General features: G+C 38.6%; 1 protein-coding gene across 1 annotated transcript; it reads left to right on the plus strand.

Moving 5' to 3' along the window:
- Positions 1–1,357: 1,357 nt before the first annotated feature.
- daam1a (dishevelled associated activator of morphogenesis 1a) lies at positions 1,358–20,053 on the plus strand. The gene is made up of 26 exons (XM_053845483.1): positions 1,358–1,748; positions 5,527–5,729; positions 5,799–5,888; positions 6,252–6,323; positions 6,530–6,621; positions 7,726–7,945; positions 8,022–8,135; positions 9,355–9,465; positions 9,646–9,749; positions 9,817–9,883; positions 10,023–10,140; positions 10,207–10,345; positions 10,704–10,762; positions 11,779–11,966; positions 12,032–12,283; positions 12,529–12,636; positions 12,710–12,807; positions 13,713–13,797; positions 13,873–13,979; positions 15,554–15,642; positions 15,723–15,891; positions 16,004–16,111; positions 16,849–16,909; positions 16,992–17,126; positions 17,661–17,831; positions 18,848–20,053. The coding sequence occupies exons 2-26, from the start codon at positions 5,556–5,558 to the stop codon at positions 19,040–19,042; spliced, it is 3,126 nt and encodes a 1,041-aa protein (XP_053701458.1). The 5' UTR covers positions 1,358–1,748; positions 5,527–5,555; the 3' UTR covers positions 19,043–20,053.
- The last annotated feature ends 379 nt before the right edge of the window (positions 20,054–20,432 follow it).

Genomic DNA, 20,432 nt, shown 5'->3' on the forward strand with positions numbered 1-20,432 from the left:
GATAGATGTCATGATCGACATTGAAGACTTGATAAGGAGAGCTCAAGCCACTCTTCCAGAACACATGTTTAACCACATTATCATATATATATTACTAGCTTTCTGTATGATGCACAGCAGTGGAACATAGTCATGCATTTAATAGCGAAATAATTAGAAATAATCAAACTAAATAACAAGGCAACATATTATAGATGTAAGATGTAGATTTAGATGTAAGGATTTGAACCATCAGCCCTGGAGATCGCCCCTGAGCAAAAGTGCTTTCTCCACTTCTTTATCACTGAGAAGATATTCTTCATGTGACAATCTATGTAGGTCAGAAAACGAGGTTTGCATCGTTAAACAGTCAGTCATCATGTAAACAATCTCTCTTTGTCACTATAATGTAGCAGTTTGTCTGCTACAAGAACAAGTACGTCTTGGTCCTGAGACTTTAAAATATTCTCTGACACAAATCTGGAACACTCAACAAAAAAGGGCCAAAAAGCTGCCTTTTTTGCTGTCTTCACTTTCGCTCATCCCTTGTCCTTCTAGTGTTAGAATACTGTCATCTGCAACAGACATAAATTCATTGTAATGACTGAATTTCGGGCTAGAAAATGCACGCCTTGTGTTGCTGGCTATATATATATATATATATATATATATATATATATATATATATATATATATATATATATATATATATATATATATATATATATATATATGTGTGTGTGTGTGTTTGGAAATAATAATGCGCTAGATTACTCAATGGTGGAAAAATGGTTACATAACACGCATCAGTCGCACGTATCAGTAGTCACAGGGTACTGTGCTGTTCACATCCTGATAGTAGCTGCAAACCCAACATCTGTCCACACACAGTATTGATGTTTTCTGCCTGTTTATCTTTATTTCTCTGAGAATACCAATGTCAAGGGGTGCTACATACGTTATGTATCTACATTATTATGTTCATGGATGTCTATTTATGGCATGGGTAGGTGGTGAGGTGTATTATTTATATACTGAACATCTTTTATTGCACTGGTTACAGCTGATCCGTCTGCTGTCACAACTTGCACTTCCATTCTTCAAAGACAAAATGTGGTTCTCCTCTCACTCAAAAATAACAAGTGTTCATTTAAAAACAAAAAGAAAAGAAAAATGTACTATGCTGCAACTGATGAACTGTGTGAGGTTAATTCCTCAGCTATATCGATATTTTATGATCAGACATGATGTACTCCACATACAACACACATGCGTGCTCTGACAGAAATGTACACGCACACACGCATGTTACACACACACACACACCGTCACGCACACACAAATGGGTGAAGTCTAGGTGTGACCGTCAGGACAAGCAGGAATGCAGTTATGTGTGTTTTGAGCGCGCTACAATCTCAGGCTGGATACACACACACCAGGTTGACAGAAGAGCAGCAGCTGTGCGGACATGTGACAATCTCTACTCGCTTATTTGGATTATATATTTTACACGACATAAGGAACATTTAATTTAATTTTTTTTATTTTTTTTTATTAATACCTTGGAACTATTCCACAGCAAAAGCTTTTCCACCTGGAAATACAAGCATAAGAACCAAACATGTTTTACTCTGCGACCTGTCAATTCATCAGTGTCACTGGAGATATCTGGAGGAACAACTAGGTGAATTTGGAGAATCAGATGATGAGACCATCAAGGCAAGAAATGACAACTCACTGCATCTCATAGGATCATTGCTGTCACCACGGTAAGGAAACATGCCTGTTGCTAAGGACTGCCACATGAAAAACATTGGATTCGGACAGTGACAAACGTGTTGTCTTTATTTCATTCTCATCACATATCCACTCCCAGAGTCTTTTCTGGTGGGAAAGTGTCCTTTGTTCAGTAGAAATAGACATTGAAAATTTAATTATGTGACAATATGCGTGAAATTATGCCTTGTTGCAGAGGATGGATTTCTTGATCACTTAACCAAACTCAGTTTTATGTAATTTGCTGTTTACCTTCCCTATTTCTTCTTCATTGGATGGGACCCTTTGAAAAATATGACTTGATCGGTTATGGTCCTTTGAATGAAAATGAGAATCTCTGATTTGCTATAATAATCGAAAGGTATACTTTTGTATTTTTTTTAAATGGAATTTATTACAAAATGGTCGAAAATGATGACAACATAAATATACAGCGTATATATATCTGAGTTGTAGTCCTGCATGCCTGATAGTCAGTCTTCCAGAACAGGTATTTGTATTTGATCATTTGGATTTGGACTTGTCCGACTATTCCATCACTGCTTTGAGAGTGTGTCCCCAGTGTCCTCCAAGTCACATAATAATTTTGGATTACGGTTGTTGTTGTCGGACTTCACTGTGCATCATCATTGTTGCATGAGTGCATGGGCATGTGTGTCAGCAGATCAATGGACGAATGAAACAGTCTGCTCCCTGTTTTATAGGTGAATCAATAGCCCATTGATGTTTTCTCTTGCACTCACTCCACAGTTTCTACTGAGCTTCTCTTTCTCATCAACACCTCTCTTCATCCTGGCATTGTTACAAAACCATGGGGGAATCACATTAGGTTTGAGCTTTCTGTGTGGTATTGACTCAACTAGACATACCTGGGCAGAAGCAGTCCGTGACGCACTGGAAACATTTCCACTTTGAAAATAGACGGAAGTGATAAAAGTGACAATTAAGTGAGGCATTTGAAGCCAGTAAAATGAATCTAATGGGAACATACAACCAATAAATAGGTGATGGTGAATATTAAGACATAAAATTAACTTATTAATCGTGGAACCACTATCTTAGTTAAGGTTTCCAGACACAAAATTGGAAACTTGAATTGAAATGTAGATGATATAAAAATTGCAGAGGACATCAAAGCCCTTGAAAAAAATATATTGCAGATGCAGCCATGCAAATAATATGACTGACATCATTCTCCATGATAATCTGTATATTCAGGATTACAATGATTGAATGTTTATTTTGGTGTCCTCCAAAACATAATCGATGTGCTGCGTGACAAGTTATTTGCCATTTGCACAGCACTTACTGGCTTTTTAATTGCATACAGTTCAGTCAATAATTCTACTGTCTATTTCAGTATCACCTTTTTTGAAAACTGTATCCAAACCCATTATCGCAGTAGTACTCTTGAACATTCATCTGTGTAATAATTTCAGATACTATTTCGTAAACATGTATATAAATATTCAACTCTGAAATGCACATTTACATTTTCATCCTTGGTTTCACAGTTTGCGTCATGTTTGGTCATAACATTTGCATAACCTTTTTTTTATATGTTTTTATTATCAATATACGTCTCCGTGAACACATTTGTATTCAGTGACAGATGTCCTGATTAAGACAATCTTTTAAGAGATTGGACACACCCACACCCACACACACACACACACACACACACACACACACACACACACACACACACACACACACACACACACACACACACACATATATTAGGGATTCGATTACAAAGTAAAGCTCTTTTTATGTCTTGAAAATATTTGTCTTAAAATGAAACTTGAAGTCTATATATATATATATGTGTGTGTGTGTGTGTGTGTGTGTGTGTGTGTGTGTGTGTGTGTGTGTGTGTGTGTGTGTGTGTGTGTGGCAAAGTCTGCAGAAATGTTTCACTTTGTCTCAGGTTGAATAAAAATAAACAAAGCCATGAGTGTTAACTGTGTCTGCCCTAGTTTGCAGGGAGTGCCGTCATTGGCAATAGTTTCACACAGTGTATCTGCCAGACAGAACAAATGCAATTGGTGTGTTCCATTGGGTTGATGACAGACACATTTTGCGTGTGTAGTGGGCGAGTCCACTTCTGCTAACTCATTTAACCTGTAACTAATGAGGTTTGAAAGAACCAGTTAAAGCAAGAACGTGGTCAATTGAGTGGTGCTGTGGTCTATTTTCAAGAGTGTGAGCGCCTTCAATAAGGACATTATCTGCAATTGAACAACAGCTAAGTAAAGTGAGAGGTATAAGTAAATCTACCAACTTGATCACGCTGTTGACTTTAAGGAGGGGAGAATCTTTCAGGAAAATAAACATTTTTATTTGGGGGGGGGAAAGACCATAATTTATATCTCAGATGAAATGTTGTCGTTATGATTGACAGTAAAATATCCAGAAAAAATGGCACATCTACTGCAGCAAGAAAATGGTGAGGTGCAGTTTAGTTTCCTCTGCTGCTGGTTTTAACATCTACAACACCCAAGAATCGGGCTGTCTGATCTCTGTAACTAGTCTATCCTTGATTTGCTGATTCATATCCACCTCACCTCACTTCTCACACACAACCAGCTTCTCCTGTAACACCAGTCAACCCAGTTTTGCGCTCCTCACTGACACAGTGACTTTCATGGATTGGATTCTAATAGACTGCAAAGCAAATTACGCTTCTGGTCATTTGTAAGTGATACTTTCTGGATTCTTCCCTGTCAAGCAGAACAAAACGTACCTCGAAGTAATACATTTAGTTTGAAGCATTTGTTTGGCAATAGCATCACTATCTTGCAGTGTATGTTCGGTGACTTTGTCAGCTGCCTGTCAACATTTTTATCTTCTCACAATGGCGCGTCATTAACAGATCAATACTACTGTTCTTTAAGTGCATGTACAGTGTCCTTATTCTCAGGGCCCACTAGATGACACCCTCTGCTCTAAAATCTTTGGTTTTCAAAACGTCACATCATATTTCAAGCAAAAGCGCCACCTACTGAGCTCTGAACATGATACAGTTTCATGAAGTCCATCGTGAAATGATGATCAGGTACTACTAAATTCTAGGAAAAATATTATAAAATATAAATATTATTAATATTTGACAGCGACTGAGCAGTTCCATTAATGATACAGTTTTATTGCATTATCTAATAAAATGTAAATACTTATCATGGATGTCGAACCAACACAGAAAAAATAAATAAATCAAAATATAATATTATTTTATCACTCTGATCTTTGATTAAAAAAAAAAAAAAAAAACCTGATAAAAACACAAAAGCATATAGTGTCAAAGCATTTGAATGTTATTTAACTGACTTTAAACAAGCCCACTTTAAGCAGTTCGGCTGTCTGGTGAGTAAAGTGAGAATCTGGTCTTCAACAGCTGGAAGTCACCCCTTGGCTCAAACTGACAGGTAACTCACTTACAAATTTGAATCCAACAAAAATGTTTAGGGCTGAACCTGAACACGCAGCAGCGTTGTCAATATCGGTGCTTGAACACGTAACTGAATCCCATAATGAAAAAGTTTTTTTTTTTTTTTCAGTCAAGCAACATACCAAGAGTCAAACATAAATTACACCTTGATGGTGACTAGACAAATATGACCAATCTCAGACAAGTGCTGAGCCACACCTTGTGGGAAGAAAGACTCCAGTCACAGCTTGTAAAACATTGTAAAATGAAAGGTTCCTATTTAACTCTGCCTGTTTAGGACTCTTGTCTGCTGTCTAATGTCTTCTATTTGTTTTGAACAGACGAATTGTTACTACGCTTGGCAGCAACTATGGCATCTTGGGGGGAGCAGCGTCAGGGTTCCACCCTGATGTCAATATTCTCTTGCTGCTTGAAAGGCAATGATCCACTTGAGATCACCCACAGCCACACTGTGACGGCCCTGGAGCCCACTCTGCCAATTCCACCGCTTCAGGAGCTCAACGTCATGTTCACTGAGCTGGTGGTAAGTCTGCAGATCACTAACTGTATCTGTCCCCTGAGATATGTGAATGTTCCTCTTCCTGTGCCCAAGGATGAACTAGACCTGACTGAGGACCGGAGAGCAGCCATGTTTGATCTGTCTCCAGAGAAAAAATGGCACATCTACTGCAGCAAGAAAATGGTGAGGTGAAGTTTAGCTTCCTCTGCTGCTGGTTTTCCTTTTGGCGCTGTCTATCTTTTTTGAGGTGAATGAATCAGAGTGGTACCTATGCACAGAGACAAAATTAATGACAAAAAATACAGGATATTAGCAGTGTCTTCAATTCAAAAATGACAAACATATTAAGTCTGAAAAAAAAACAGCACAGACAGTTAATGTTTCCACCATGGGGAAGGCAGAATTGGTCCAATGGAAAAAACACACAGATACAGTACTTAAATGGAGAAAAAAAAAAAAAACTGGGCCAAGCTCTTCATGGTCGAGGCCCTGTGTGTCAATGACACCTCCTGATAACTGTACGTTTTGATATGTTTCTTTCTGCAGGAGACAGAACAAAACAAGAATGCAACCAGCTGGCCTGAGTATTATATTGACCAACTGAGGTCAATTGCAGCTGTGAGTGAAAATCCTGAATTGATTTGTCTATTTTGTATAGGAAAAAATGACACATTTCCATATATTGATTTAAATATGTCTGTGCATTGTAAATGGTGTGTGTGAATCAATGTTGTCAACACAAATCATCATTGGGGATAATCACACTCCCACAAAATCAAACCTGCACGAATTTAATTTAATGATTTCCAATTGATTCATTTCAGAGAAATAACCAAACTTTAGAAGGCGAGGACCGGCAGGGACAATACAAGCTGGTTGAAAGTCTGAAGACAGCTTTGAGAACACAACCAATGAGGTATCTTTGTTTGATTCTAATGGACATGTATTTGACGTATGCTGCTGCCATGTTTATCAGTGATAGTACAGAATTTTTAATTATTTGTAGAAGCAGAAGTTGTCAACATTTATCGATTTTTACTGCCAAACAACACTTTGCACAAAATGTCAAAGGGATGAGCCAGATCCAAACATGCTGACTATTTTCTCTTTTTCTCTTCAGTCATGAAAACTCACACATTCACATACTCACTCATGTCATCATAAGAATGTTTCTCATTTCACTCTTATTACAAGTTGAAGTTCCTACTGATCACAAACGCTAGTCACCAATGCCTGAAGCATCTTAAATAACAGTGTTTGTTCATGATTAGTTTATATATATATATATATATATATATATATATATATATATATATATATATATATATATATATATATATATATATATATATATATATATATATATCCGCAGCAAACCTTTGCTGCGAACACGATTCCAGGTTATATATATATATATATATATATATATATATATATATATATATATATATATATATATATATATATACATATACATAAAGAGATTAAAGGAGCTACTTGGTAATGCACAAATCTAAGACCTACCTATCCAAGGACCTACAGAACACTAACACTAAAAGCTATGTTGCACGCACAGCGGTTTTAGCATTGTTCTGTTAGTGCACTCACGAATGGAGATCCTTGATGCATAACTCTGTGATCGGCGGGCGCAGTAACAAAATGTCACTAATGCCAAAAAAAATCGATGCTTTAAGCATGTCTACTTGCTTTTCAATTTCCATGATGCTGTCCATTATTGCGTCTTCATTTACATCTTAGATTAAACCTGCAATGCTTGCCTGTTTACCTGTACATGGTAGAATTATTTTTCACAAGTGATATCTAACATTTATACACTCAATGAATGAACAAATTATGCAATTTCCTGGTTGCTTCGTTGAGACTTGAGAATTTTTTATTTGCCAAGCACAAATGTTGATGGTTTTGCTTGACGTGACAGAATAGATAGTTGGTTACCAGTCATGATGGGATTGGAATGTCAATAACACTCTTTTTTTTGACACCTCCTGCCATTCCTCAGCTTTGTGACCAGGTTCATCGATTTAGATGGACTGTCTTGTATCCTAAATTTCCTCAAATCAATGAACTATGAGACTACAGAGTCTCAGATCCACACCTCTTTAATTGGCGGCATCAAAGCACTAATGAACAACTCTCAAGGCCGGGCTCACGTTTTGGGACATTGCGAGAGTATCAACATCATCGCACAGTCTCTCTCCACGGAAAACATCAAGACTAAGGTACATGAACATAGTGACGTTGAGCATAAATGAAGTGCTACGTCATTAAATGTGTACATGTTTTTCCTTTGTGAAGGTGGCAGTGCTAGAGATCCTGGGTGCCGTGTGTTTGGTTCCAGGTGGTCATAAGAAAGTTCTGGAGGCCATGATGCACTACCAAAGGTTTGCTGCGGAGCGAACACGATTCCAGGTTAAATGTTCTTTTTCACATTTCAAAAGTTTCTTCTCAGGTCTACATATTTCAAGGTGCCCCAGTCCATGTTTTAAGAGTTATCGATGGTTCATATGTCACGTCAACATGTTCCATATATATTAAGGTGACGTTTCATCTTGGTTTGTGTCTCGGCGCCAAAATAGTTCAAAGCATATGGAGTATATTCCTCGCTCCATAAAAAGTGACAACAAATAGAGGGCTTGTACGTAAACAAGAAGTCCCCAGTTACTGCGGTTACATGCAGAGTAGCCCGACGAAGACAATAGTGTATTATGCCGCTGACTCTGGATTAAGCTAGCAAGTTTCTGAATAGAATTCAATATTCCGGAGACTCTCTTGTCTTGGTATTATAGAATAGATGTTATACAATGTTAGATGTTGAAGTAACTAAAGTAAAGAGTTGCGCTTTAATCACAAGTGTGAGCCCCGACTCACTTAGCAACCATGCTAACGGTTGCTAACATGGTGATAACGCTGTCTCCTAAAATCAGCAAATCACATCTAATCTTCTTGTGGAGATGAACATTAAAAATGACCTGTGTGAAGGACATTGAAGACAAACACATCTACACATCTGCAGATTACAGTCATCGCAAGTTTCAAAACACATCTGATATCAGGTTTGTTACATGTTCACCGCCGATATTGGTTAAGAACAAGGAATACACATACTTCATCAGGTGACACACACAACTTCTCCATTCATTGAATAGAAGGTTTTTGGCATCAATAGACCATGATCAGTCATGGGCTTTGTTTACTTGTGGTACGTAACTGAATCTCACACAGCCACAAATCACCTGGTCGAGCTACTCAGCTACATGCCAGTTAGTCGAGCCATTATAATCCACGTTGTGTAGTAGTCAGACTAAGCTGATTACGTGCATTATATAAAACTGCAAACTTACTCAATAATTTCGTTTTCTTAGACCTCATGTAAACGTGCTCAATGACTTTTGGATTGTGGCATACATTTGAGTAATGTCCTGGAAGCCATTTAACTCATCTACCGACTTCTAAGGCACCAAAGACAATTCAATTGTCTCATTCATATATATATATATATATATATATATATATATATATATATATATATATATATATATATATATATATATATATATATATATATATATATATATATATATAAAACAAATAAAACAAGTTCAAGAGGTTTTTTTTTCACTTGTTCTAGACCGTAATGATGGACTTGGACAAGTCAACAGGTCGTTACAGGGATGAAGTGAATCTGAAGACAGCCATCATGTCCTTCATAAATGCTGTGCTAAGCCAAGGAGCAGGAGAGGTCAGTGCACATTAACACCATCAATTTTTTAGAAAGCAGTGTCAAATATGCACTTCTTACGCACATTTGGCTTCATAATACTCTTGATGCACCACTGTAAAAAAGTAAATAAATTAATGGAAAAGCCAAAAGCGTCATGTCAGTGCTTCCAATAACACTAGTATGTTTTCTATTTGTTAGACCAGTCTGGAGTTCCGCATCCATCTGCGCTATGAGTTTTTGATGCTCGGCATTCAGCCAGTGATTGATAAATTACGCTCCCAAGAAAATGAAACATTAAAAAGGTAGGTCTAATATTCCAGTCCTAATGACTCGATGCTGATATTTTTCTCTGCTTCTGTTTTCTTCCAGACATCTGGATTTTTTTGAGATGCTAAGGAATGAAGATGACCTTGAGATTTCAAAGCGTTTTGACATGGTAAGTCTTTTCATGATTGATGATTGGACAAGGCAATATTCAGTACACAATCTCTGTCTCTTGAAAATGCTAATGTGAAGATTTTCCACATTCAGCATTTAAGAATATTTGCATTACAAATATAATTTCAATGTCTCAGGTCCACGTGGAAACTAAAAGTGCAACACAGATGTTTGAGCTCATCAAGAAGCACTTGAACCACACGGAAGCCTACCCTCATCTGCTGTCTGCGCTGCAGCACTGTCTTATGATGCCATGTGAGGGACACCACGCAATACACATGTATCAAATGACACCAGGCTGATCAGTAAATATGTCCTCAGATAAGGTTACCAACACAACTCTGCAGTACTGGGTTCTACTGGATCGTATCGTCCAGCAGCTTGTCCTACAAACGGATCAAGGAGATAACCCTGACGTTGCACCCCTTGAAGACTTCAATGTTAAAAGCATTGTTCGCAAGTAATTAATCATTCAGCGACTATATTTAACATTCAAATTCCATCCTATCTGTGAAACTTTGGCGCATCGCTTTTAACTGTCGCAGACGGGGTCTAGTCCACAGTGCCTGTGGTAACTTTTCCTTAAATCTGAAAGAATATATCTAGATGACAGACTAAATCTCCACTGTTTTTATGATGCAAAATGGTGCTATCCAATTCAGATGTGCATGCTGATGCAGTGACCATTTCATGCGACATAAACCACCACTCTTGAGCTGGAATTTCAATCAGAGCCAGCAGGATCGGGTCATTCAATGGAGCTACCATTTAATGGAGATTTATTCAGCAAAAAAAAGAATGTTTGTTTTCATCCGCAGGTTGGTGAAGGAGAACGAGGTGAGACAATGGAAAGAACAAGCAGATGAGATGAGAAAAGGTGATTTACGCATACCTCAAGACACATACACTCTGCGTTCACTCTCAAAATGGCTGTCTACGATAAATTCTTTTGATTCAGAAATGTTCATGATTTGTTTTCGTTTCTTGCCACAGAGACAAATTTCATTACTGAAACACCTTTTGCAAAAATGAGCAAATGCAACATGAAAAAAGAAGTTTGATACTTTTGTCTGCAGTCAATCGTCCTATTAGAAGAAGCATTAATACGAGGTTTTGGACCCATAATGGCGAGAAGCTCTTCGTCCTGGCATAGGCCCATTGGGGACATAATAAACTCCATTCATATTTTTTTTTATTTTGAGCCTCTCTCCTCCTATCTACAAGGAAGAACCCAGCCTCTACATGGAGAAAACTTATATTGGCTGTCTCTGGTCTCTCGAACCACAAAGCTGAAGACCAATTGTGACTTTAGGAATGTATAAAAGATAAACTGGTACATGGTTATTGGCTAAGCTTTTGCTTCTAGGCTGAATCTTCGAGCATCGTCAAAACAGCACCAAGCATCAATGTATCTCTTGCTCATTTCCCAAACTGAAAGACCTTGTCAATCCTCTGAGTTTCAACAATCAAACATTAGTGTTGCACCGCTGAACATAATTCATCCAGGAGGATAGTGTGAATTGCGTGAGTCCAATGCAGATGGAACATTCTATCCAGTTCCAGAAGAACAAGATTGCAAGATGTTACTTTCAAGCTGAGCAAATCAGGTACCAATTATTGTTTTGGATATCTCCTCTGATGGATTATGGGCTACCAGGACTCTTGCAGGTACAAGATCTATCATCATATCAATGTTGGTATCAGTCATCGTACATCAGCCTGATCAAATACAATCAAAGGCATTGCAACAGTGCAAAACAGTGAATGTTGCACATAATAATGCCTTCATCTCATAGGTAATCTGTGCTTTGAGAATGTTTTTTGTGCTAGCTTTATTATTTAAAGCTGAACAAGCATTGGTTGAGAATTCTCACGCTTTTTTGTGGCCCACAGAGCACCAGAATGTACTGCAGCGCCTTGAGAAAAAAGAGAGGGAGTGTGAAGCCAAAAACAAGGAAAAAGAAGATATGGTACAAATGTTGAACAAGATGAAGGACAAACTGGAGCGGGAGACCAATGACCACAAACAGGCAAAAGCACAAGTAGCTCAGCTGTCTGCTCACGTGCAACATCTGATTTCAGTAGGTTCGACCAGTTCAGTGTGCCATATAAGCCAGAAAACACTAACACACTCTGTTATCCACAGGCCTCCAGTGTTCCAGCAGGCACTCCAGTTCCTCCAGCTGGTCTTGTTCAGCATACCCCAAGTTCATCTATCTTTCCATCGCCCCCTCCACCACCACCTCCTCCTCCTGGAGCCCCACCACTATTTTTCAATACTGCCTTAGCTCCCCCTCCACCTCCACCTCCTGGGCCACTTCTTGGTAACACCAAGCGCAAGAATATTCCAAAACCTTCAAACCCTCTCAAGTCCTTTAACTGGAGCAAATTGCCCGAGGTACCATTTGGTTTCTGAGTTTATGACACAGTAGAAGCATTCTAAACAGGCAATTATGACAAAGGGATAAGATAATGTGTCCATGGAGCCAGAATGTTGCAGACGGCGAAACATGCGAACAAGATGGCTTTGGTGTTGCTTGAAAGCAGACACTATTTGATGCCTTTGGAGCGAAAATGTTTTAGATTTATTATTGAATGCCTGATGAGATTCATTTTATGTAAGTACTTTATGTTATCTTTCAGAACAAAATTGATGGAACTGTATGGACCGACATTGATGACCTGAAGGTGTTTCCGGTACTTGATTTAGAGGATTTTCAGAAGACATTTTCAGCCTACCAAAAGCCACTGGTGAGAATAATTCCTTGTGTAATATTTCTTACTGATTTGACTGTTATGTCCTAACTATTGGCCATATCTACAGAAAGATAATGAGGATGACAGCAACTTTGCAAAGAAGATCAAGGAGTTATCTGTGATTGATGGTCGGAGGGCCCAGAATTGCAACATCTTGCTGTCTCGGTGAGTGTTTCAAAATATTCAGTCCTGCTTGTTTGAAAGAACATTGTTGTGAGACCATTATCTTTGGTAGTACTTTAATGTATTTCCAGAACAAACAACCTCAGTTTTATACATGGGACCATCTTTACTCATCCTGTCTGCATGTTGTAGCAGGACTGCCACCTGCTGCCCATCACCACTCCAGCATCAGTTTGTCAGGATGAGGGCAGTACAATATAGAGTAAAGACTGAAGCTTTGGTGCAAAAATGAGTTCACAACTAAAGAAACTACGCTGGAATTGCAACAACTTGCTCGCAGAAGAAGAGTACAACATGGCTACTAGCAGTTTGCCTTGTTGTGATGCTGCATGTGCTCATCTTTGCACACTGTCAGTGTGTGGTGTCAGAACTTCGTGAGACCCAGCCACCTGCTGATGCTCGAGTTCAATAGAGTAACATGTAATTTATTGACTCACTTAATATATAAAATAATAGTAGTAAAAATTATATTTTAATCAAGGTTTGATGAAGAGCATTTTTCTGATTGTGGTACAAATAACAATATCTTGGTGAGAGATGGTAGAGATGGTGTACGTTCGACGGAGATATGAAGCATGCTATCAAGGGAGGATGGCACAGAGAGTATTCCTGGAATGTTCCAGGTCAAGGTGTGGCCTGGCTAGTTTTGAGTTTGTTGTTCAAGGAAGGGTTTATTGTGGGTTTCGTTTCATGCAACATGTTCTCACTCTGAAGGCAAAACATACTGACAGTTGCCATGGGGACGTTTGTCATCTCCTGTGGTGCTTTGTGACGCCATAGGCAACATTTCATCAGACTATCCAACACATTTAAAAATGTCAGGGTTAGGGCCAAGCCCCAGGTTCTCATCCTAGAAAACAACTTGGTGTTACTTCTCTGCGTTCCAGGCTAAAGCTGACCAATGAGGAGATTCGATTGGCCATTCTGACCATGGATGAACAAGAAGATTTACCAAAAGACATGCTGGAGCAGGTGACTCCACATGACGAAAGGATGGCCAATAAGTAATAAATAGTGCATTTGACTTTTTTCTCTTTTGCTTTCCAGCTTCTTAAGTTTGTTCCAGAGAAGAGTGACATTGAACTGTTGGAGGAACACAAACATGAACTGGGCCGGATGGCCAAACCCGACCGCTTCCTCTATGAGATGAGCAGGTAAGTACATCATGTTCTGTGGCTTATGTTCTTGGGCTTTATTGAGGAGAACATTGTTATCGAAAAAAACAATGTTTATACCACCACCAATTCACTGAGTGGTTGAGGCTTTGTATTAGGCTTGGTTTCGTCTAACCTTGAAGTGATTTGGTTGTGAGGGTGTTCTGTAGTTTTGTCAGGATTTAGATATTTAGGAATGCTCTTCCCGACTTCCTGACATCAAAGGGGCCAACTCTCCTTTGAAAAAGGAAGAAATCAGACATGACTTCCTTAAACGCAACATACAATTGACCCACTGAAATGAACTAACTTTTATGTGACCATGGTGGCAAAATGTGGATTTGCCAGTACTTCGAAGGTTTCCTCATTCATTCCCTGTTCCTAATGCCACCAGCTGGTGATGAAGCTTAGTACTTTTATCAGCACTACTCATATTAACATTATTCATCTAAGGAATAGATTTTGGTAAATTACAACCCCAGCATAGGTGGAAATCATTGGTTTAGCAGAGATATGTACTGTCCCCTTGCTTTTTGGATGACCTGGGGGACACCAGATACTGTCCGCAGTGGTCCCCCAAAAAAGTTAATGCAAATTTATTCACAGTTCGACATCATGAGGCTGCATTTCTGGTCTGAACTTTCCTTATGCCTTCATTTTAATAAGCTGCATTTTGTCCACTTTCAGCATTTGATTGAAGGAAGGAAGGAATGAAAACAATTATAATTCCAATACTTATATTTGATATTTTAGTGAACAGTTATGACATGATTAATTTCAAGAGATAGAAAGCAGTTTAAGCGGTACCTTGTAGGTTCAAAGAACAGCTGTGGTACGTGAACAGTGCCAGCTTAGCTTGAGCAAAATATTTATTTTTTTAAAATATGCGTCATAAATACACAATTAACTGCTGTGGTGTTTATCTTGTGGTACTGTTGTTGCCTCCCAGTTGGGCTTGAGAGGAAGAAAGAAGGACAGAGTTGTTTTGCATGTTATTTGCATACTGACAAGAAGAAGACAAGATCCTTTGATCGTTTTTGATTGTACTTGGACTGGCAGAAATAAAGGACATCTAACCTAAACCTCTACACCCCGGGTGTCCAAACTGTTCCTGAAAGGGCCGTAGTGGGTGCAGATTTTTCTTTCAACCCATCAAGCTCGAACAGTCTCACCAATCAGGTGACCACTGCAACTAGCAGCGCCTGACTGACAATAAACTGCGTACAGTTTTCAGACACCTGACTGGAGAAACTGTGTGTCCCGGTCAGGTTGGAACAAAAGCCTACACCCACTGAGGACCGGCTTGGACACCCTTGCTCTACACTATTAATCCTTTAACCTCTGCGTCTCCTACTAGTCTACCAATTGTATAACAAAGGTGCCTTCAGGTAGATCGCATGAGAAAAAGAAAAATACACACTCTCTAGACAGACTCTTGATGTTTATTGAAATCTCTCATAACACTGGTATTTGCTACTTGCTTGGGTAGCAAGTGTCCTTTACACTCTCTTTTAGAAGATGGACAAAAACCACAGTCATTATAAAATGATTGATCTGATCATCTTCTGCCCCAGGATCAATCATTATCAAGAAAGACTTTCCTCTCTGCACTTCAAGAAGAAATTTTCTGAGAGAGTAGCTGAGGTTAAACCGAAAATCCAAGGTACAGTTGTCCACCCCGCTTCAATATGTGTCACGACACCATCATGATATTTCAGTTAACTATTTCTTCTGTGGTTCCAGCACTTCATCTTGCTTCTCAGGAGGTCTTGAAAAGTCAATCGCTACGCCAGCTCCTGGAGCTCGTCCTGGCCCTTGGCAACTACATGAACAAAGGGCAGCAAGGGAGCGCCTTTGGGTTCCGATTATCGAGCCTCAACAAAATTGCAGACACCAAGTCGAGTGCTGACAGGTTAACGTATTAAAATCTTTTGACAGAAAAAGTGCTCCTACAATGATCTGCCCGTTGTGTGTTTGTGTAAACTATTGTGAAGCATGACTGAATGTTTATTTGACATTTGCAGAAACATCACATTACTCAACTACATTATAACCATCTTGGAGAAGACCTTTCCGAATGTTTTAGGCATCAACAACGAGTTACACAATGTGCCAGATGCTGCCAAAGTCAAGTAAGGCCATGAATATGATCGTAATGTTGACATAAACCCTGCATCACAATGTCTTGCAAATCATCTGTTCAAATGACACAAGCGTAGATCTTTTGAAAATCCTATCTTTGACATCTGAAGTTTCGGTTGGTTCATTAAAGTGGTGATTGGTGTGGCTTGAAGTTTCCAGAATTCAGTTAATTTTAAAGAGACAGTTACACAAGTTCTTCTCATCTCAAGGGATATCTGAGTAGTTTGGGACACATGAATGATCTTTGTTGTGTCATGTAAAGGTGGACATTGTGGGTTTGAGGTAAACGGTATCCTACTACAGACAACATTTTGAAAAGCTCATGTCGTATAAAATAACTAGAAACACCACCAGTCATGACGGCACCGTTTTCTGGGACTACTGTGGAGAATATATTTTTGTTTGAAGTGCCGTTGCAAGACCTTTCTATAACTTGTTTAATATAAACAAGTTATAGAACTTGTTTATATTCTATATAAACAAGTTATAGAACTTGTTTATATAGAATATATAAACAAGTTATAGAACTTGTTTATATATTCTATATATAAACATAAAATATCACAGTATAAAGTATCAGTTGTATTGCAACTTGATATCAGTTGATTTTGTCTTGTATGATATAAGTATCATCTAGATTCTATGGTCATGGAGACAAACTCATGACCCTGAAATCAACTATAATAGCACATTGATATATAAATTTTCTATTGTCCCCACTCTCCAGTTTGATAGAGTTGGAAAAAGACATCAACAATCTACGGTCAGGTCTGAAGAAAGTTGAGGCGGTACGTTTTTGATTATGTATTATTCACATTATTTCTTTCATTACATTTCTTGCAATGTTATGATCTCCGCCGCCTCCGATAGGAACTCCAGTTTCAGCAGAAGCAGTCGTGCCGGAGTCCTGAAGACAAATTTGTTCCTGCGGTCAGTCATTTCATAACTGTGGCGTCCTTCAGCTTGTCAGAGGTTGAGGAGTCATTCACTGAAGCGAAAGAATGTGTGAGTGACTGATACATTTCCATCCATACTGCCTCATCTCCATTATTGTTTATGTGAGTCACAAGCATACTGTATAAGATATTCGGATGGGCCATACATAATAAAAAAAACGCGCTGCATTCCAGAAACAGAGCTGGGAATGACATCGCAGCCGAGTTTAGCATGGTCCATATAGAAAGTCAGAAAGCTATTCTTGTCCAGCTGTAAGCTGAGCTCTTTGATAAAAATGGGCTCTGCAACTAAAAAAAAAAGGAAGAAAGAAAAATTCCTGTTTATGTTACCATCTTGGATTGCACACTTATACAAACATAACATTAGGCCCCCTTCAAAATGCTACAGCAATACTGAGCAATGGTGCTTCATAGGTAGCCTCATAGGCAGCGCCCACTGTTATTGTTTGTAATTCTACCCCCAAGTTTACCAAGCAGAGAACACCAATTATTTGGTTCTGGAGAAACTATATCATGATGCTTCAGACAACAAACCACTTTGGATGTCTTTTAACTGAATGTATTCCTCTTCCTCCTTCTCTAGTATGCAAAAGCACTCAAACACTTTGGAGAACAGCCGTCTAAGTTGCAGCCAGACGAATTCTTTGGGATCTTTGATTCATTCCTCACAGGCTTCTCTGAGGCCCAGCAAGCCAATGAGATCCAGGTGAAGCGCAAGGAGGAGGAAGAGAAACGAGCCCTGCAAGAGGCACAGGTGACTGGATGTTTTGTCTGGACAGCATGAGTTTTGGAAAAAAAAAATGTTTTGAGGTTAAATTACTACAAACCATATATATATATATATATATATATATATATATATATATATATATATATATATATGATAAGAGGTTTCCAATGTGAATACAATTTTTCAACAGATCCCTTGATGGTAAGTTTTACCTATCTACTAAAATCAATAATATTCTTCTCTTTTTGTATCTATATTACATCATCTCTAGGTGATTTTCCAAAAATATCTATAAGTGGGGATGGGTTGATTTTTAGACCAGTTATTTTTGAAAGTGTATCAAAGAAGAGCCACAAGTAATTCTGTAATTTTGGACCAGACCAGAACATACGGGTCAGGTTACATGGTGTTAAAGAACATCATAGTTTTCAGAGACTGTATAAGGGGTTATAGCTGATCATTTTTCTTTGCAATAGTGGAGTTTATAAAGAACTTCGAATTGAATTAGATTAAACCTTGCACAGCCAGGCGATGAGTTTATTGCACATACAGCTTTTTCAAAAAATAAAAATAAAAAAATCAGAGAGGTGAATGTGGAGTTCCTGTTCCCACTTTATCTTAATTTCAACAGAAGTTAATCTGGAGGAGATATTAAGTTGTAGAAGAAACAAATTTGGCGATTTTATATAAATCTTGCTTTCAATATCAGGTCTACACCACTTGGTGCTGGGATTTCAGGAAATGAGCTGTTGTGGGTTTTGGCAAATTTTAGTCTGTACATGTATGAGTTACATAAGGCTTTTACATTAAAGTGCGATTTTTTAGGAGTGTTATTGACAAGACGATTCATTGCATGAGATTGATGATGATTTAAACAGTAAAGGGTTGCATGCTAGGGTTTGGAGAGACGTGGAATGGCAAGAGTCTCTTTCAATCTGTATCCATCTACATAGGATTGACGTGAACCAGAGAAATATTTTATGAAAGAAAAATGTCACGCAATGTCAGAGCTCATCAAACCTGTTGTGTCTTTCCTCCAGCTGAAGAGAGACCGTGCGCAAAAAATGAAGAAACCCTTGGATGCTGAAAAGAGTGGAGAGTTTGATGACATGGTGTCTGCTCTGTTCTCTGGAGAGGTGTTTGACAAAGATCCCACCATGAACCGCAGAAAACAGCGTCGGCACAACTTAATGGAGACCAACCGGGAGAGACCAGCATCAAGACTGGACCAGTAATGAGAATTGATTCACAGGCCTGTATGTTGTCAGTGAGAGAAAACATGGGTCAGGTGCGTCAACAAGGATTGAAAGGGTTTTACTTCATTGAGATGAGATGGACATTTTCAGTCACTTATTCAGGCTTTCTTTTGTGTAGCACTGTTTTATCCTCAAAGAGCCAAAAGAAAGGAAATCTCTCTCATTACTTTGCCACTGAACACATAAAAATCCTCTCACTAATCCTAGTTTACCAACAACAAACAGATAGAAAAATGAATAAATCTTTGCAATTGTTTAACATTGGTTTGCACTTTACTCAGCAGAAATTGCAATTACAATGTAATTAAACACCAAAATGTAATTACAATACCATATTAGTACTTGTTGCTTGCTTAGTTTTCAATGAACATACTTTTTAAACATACTTTTCTGAGTATTCTTTGGAACATGCTCAAAATGACTTTCAGTCAGGTTTCAGTCATTTTTTATGACTATTCCAGAGCAGGCGCCATGAACAGATTTGTCCATGAGCCAAAAGTTACAGCGGCAGACAGAAAAAGGGCCAGATGCAAATAGTTTATGAATGTTACAAATCTGCATTTCCATCTGTATATTCTGCTATAAAAGTGTATTTAAATGGTTTCCTTGCCAAAGGAATTAAATGAAACACACAGGTGAAGAGGAGTTCCATGTTGTGCATTTTGTTTTCATTAAATACCACTTATTAATAGACTAAATTTGCATCAAAATAAATATTTACATATTTTTCTTACAAAATGGCCACTTGAAGTGCTCCGCTTTATATAGAGGGAGTGAGAAAGAGTGACCAGGACTGCAGAAATGGGTGACGTGCAGCTCCTGCAGCGTGTCATCCTGGCAATACATAACTTGCTACATTTCAACATGTCAGTCTTATATCGAAACCACATGACAATGTTCCCGACTGAGACACTGATTTAAAGAGCGCTGGAACTGGTCAAGATCAAGATATCAAGACCAGTTTGTCTTCATTCTTGTCATAGACACCAAAACGTTTACTGCTACTTCATTGGTATTTTACTGCAGATTTAGGACAGATTATTGTATTTACTTCAATCAGCTTCCAGTTCCAGTGGAAAATTGATCCACAGATTCCGATGGGGACATCCGGGACCAAGAGAACCCACTCTCACTCAAATCACAACACTCTGTCACGCCTTCACAAACACTCAACTACAGGTGAAAAACAGAGACCACCTGTTTCATCAAAACTGCCTGTGGGGATGTGGAGAGATCTTATGTTGAAGGCTCAAAATACTCATTGGGACCACATTTCTGTTCCTCCCAACAGTCTGTTCGTACCAGAGACTGCATGATCAGTGTTTCAGTGGCGGCCCTTTGCCAATCCTTACGTGATCCATACCCTTAA

The sequence above is a fragment of the Synchiropus splendidus genome, chromosome 16 (assembly GCF_027744825.2).
Source record: "Synchiropus splendidus isolate RoL2022-P1 chromosome 16, RoL_Sspl_1.0, whole genome shotgun sequence".
Taxonomy (NCBI): domain Eukaryota; kingdom Metazoa; phylum Chordata; class Actinopteri; order Syngnathiformes; family Callionymidae; genus Synchiropus; species Synchiropus splendidus.

Bases quoted from the DNA above. Each gene is read 5' to 3' on its own strand.
- daam1a (XM_053845483.1), top strand. From the start codon at position 5,556: ATGGCATCTTGGGGGGAGCAGCGTCAGGGTTCCACCCTGATGTCAATA. The intron at 12,284-12,528 runs GTACCATTTGGT...GTTATCTTTCAG, and splicing joins ACTGGAGCAAATTGCCCGAG to AACAAAATTGATGGAACTGT. The intron at 16,112-16,848 runs GTAAGGCCATGA...CCCACTCTCCAG, and splicing joins CCAGATGCTGCCAAAGTCAA to TTTGATAGAGTTGGAAAAAG.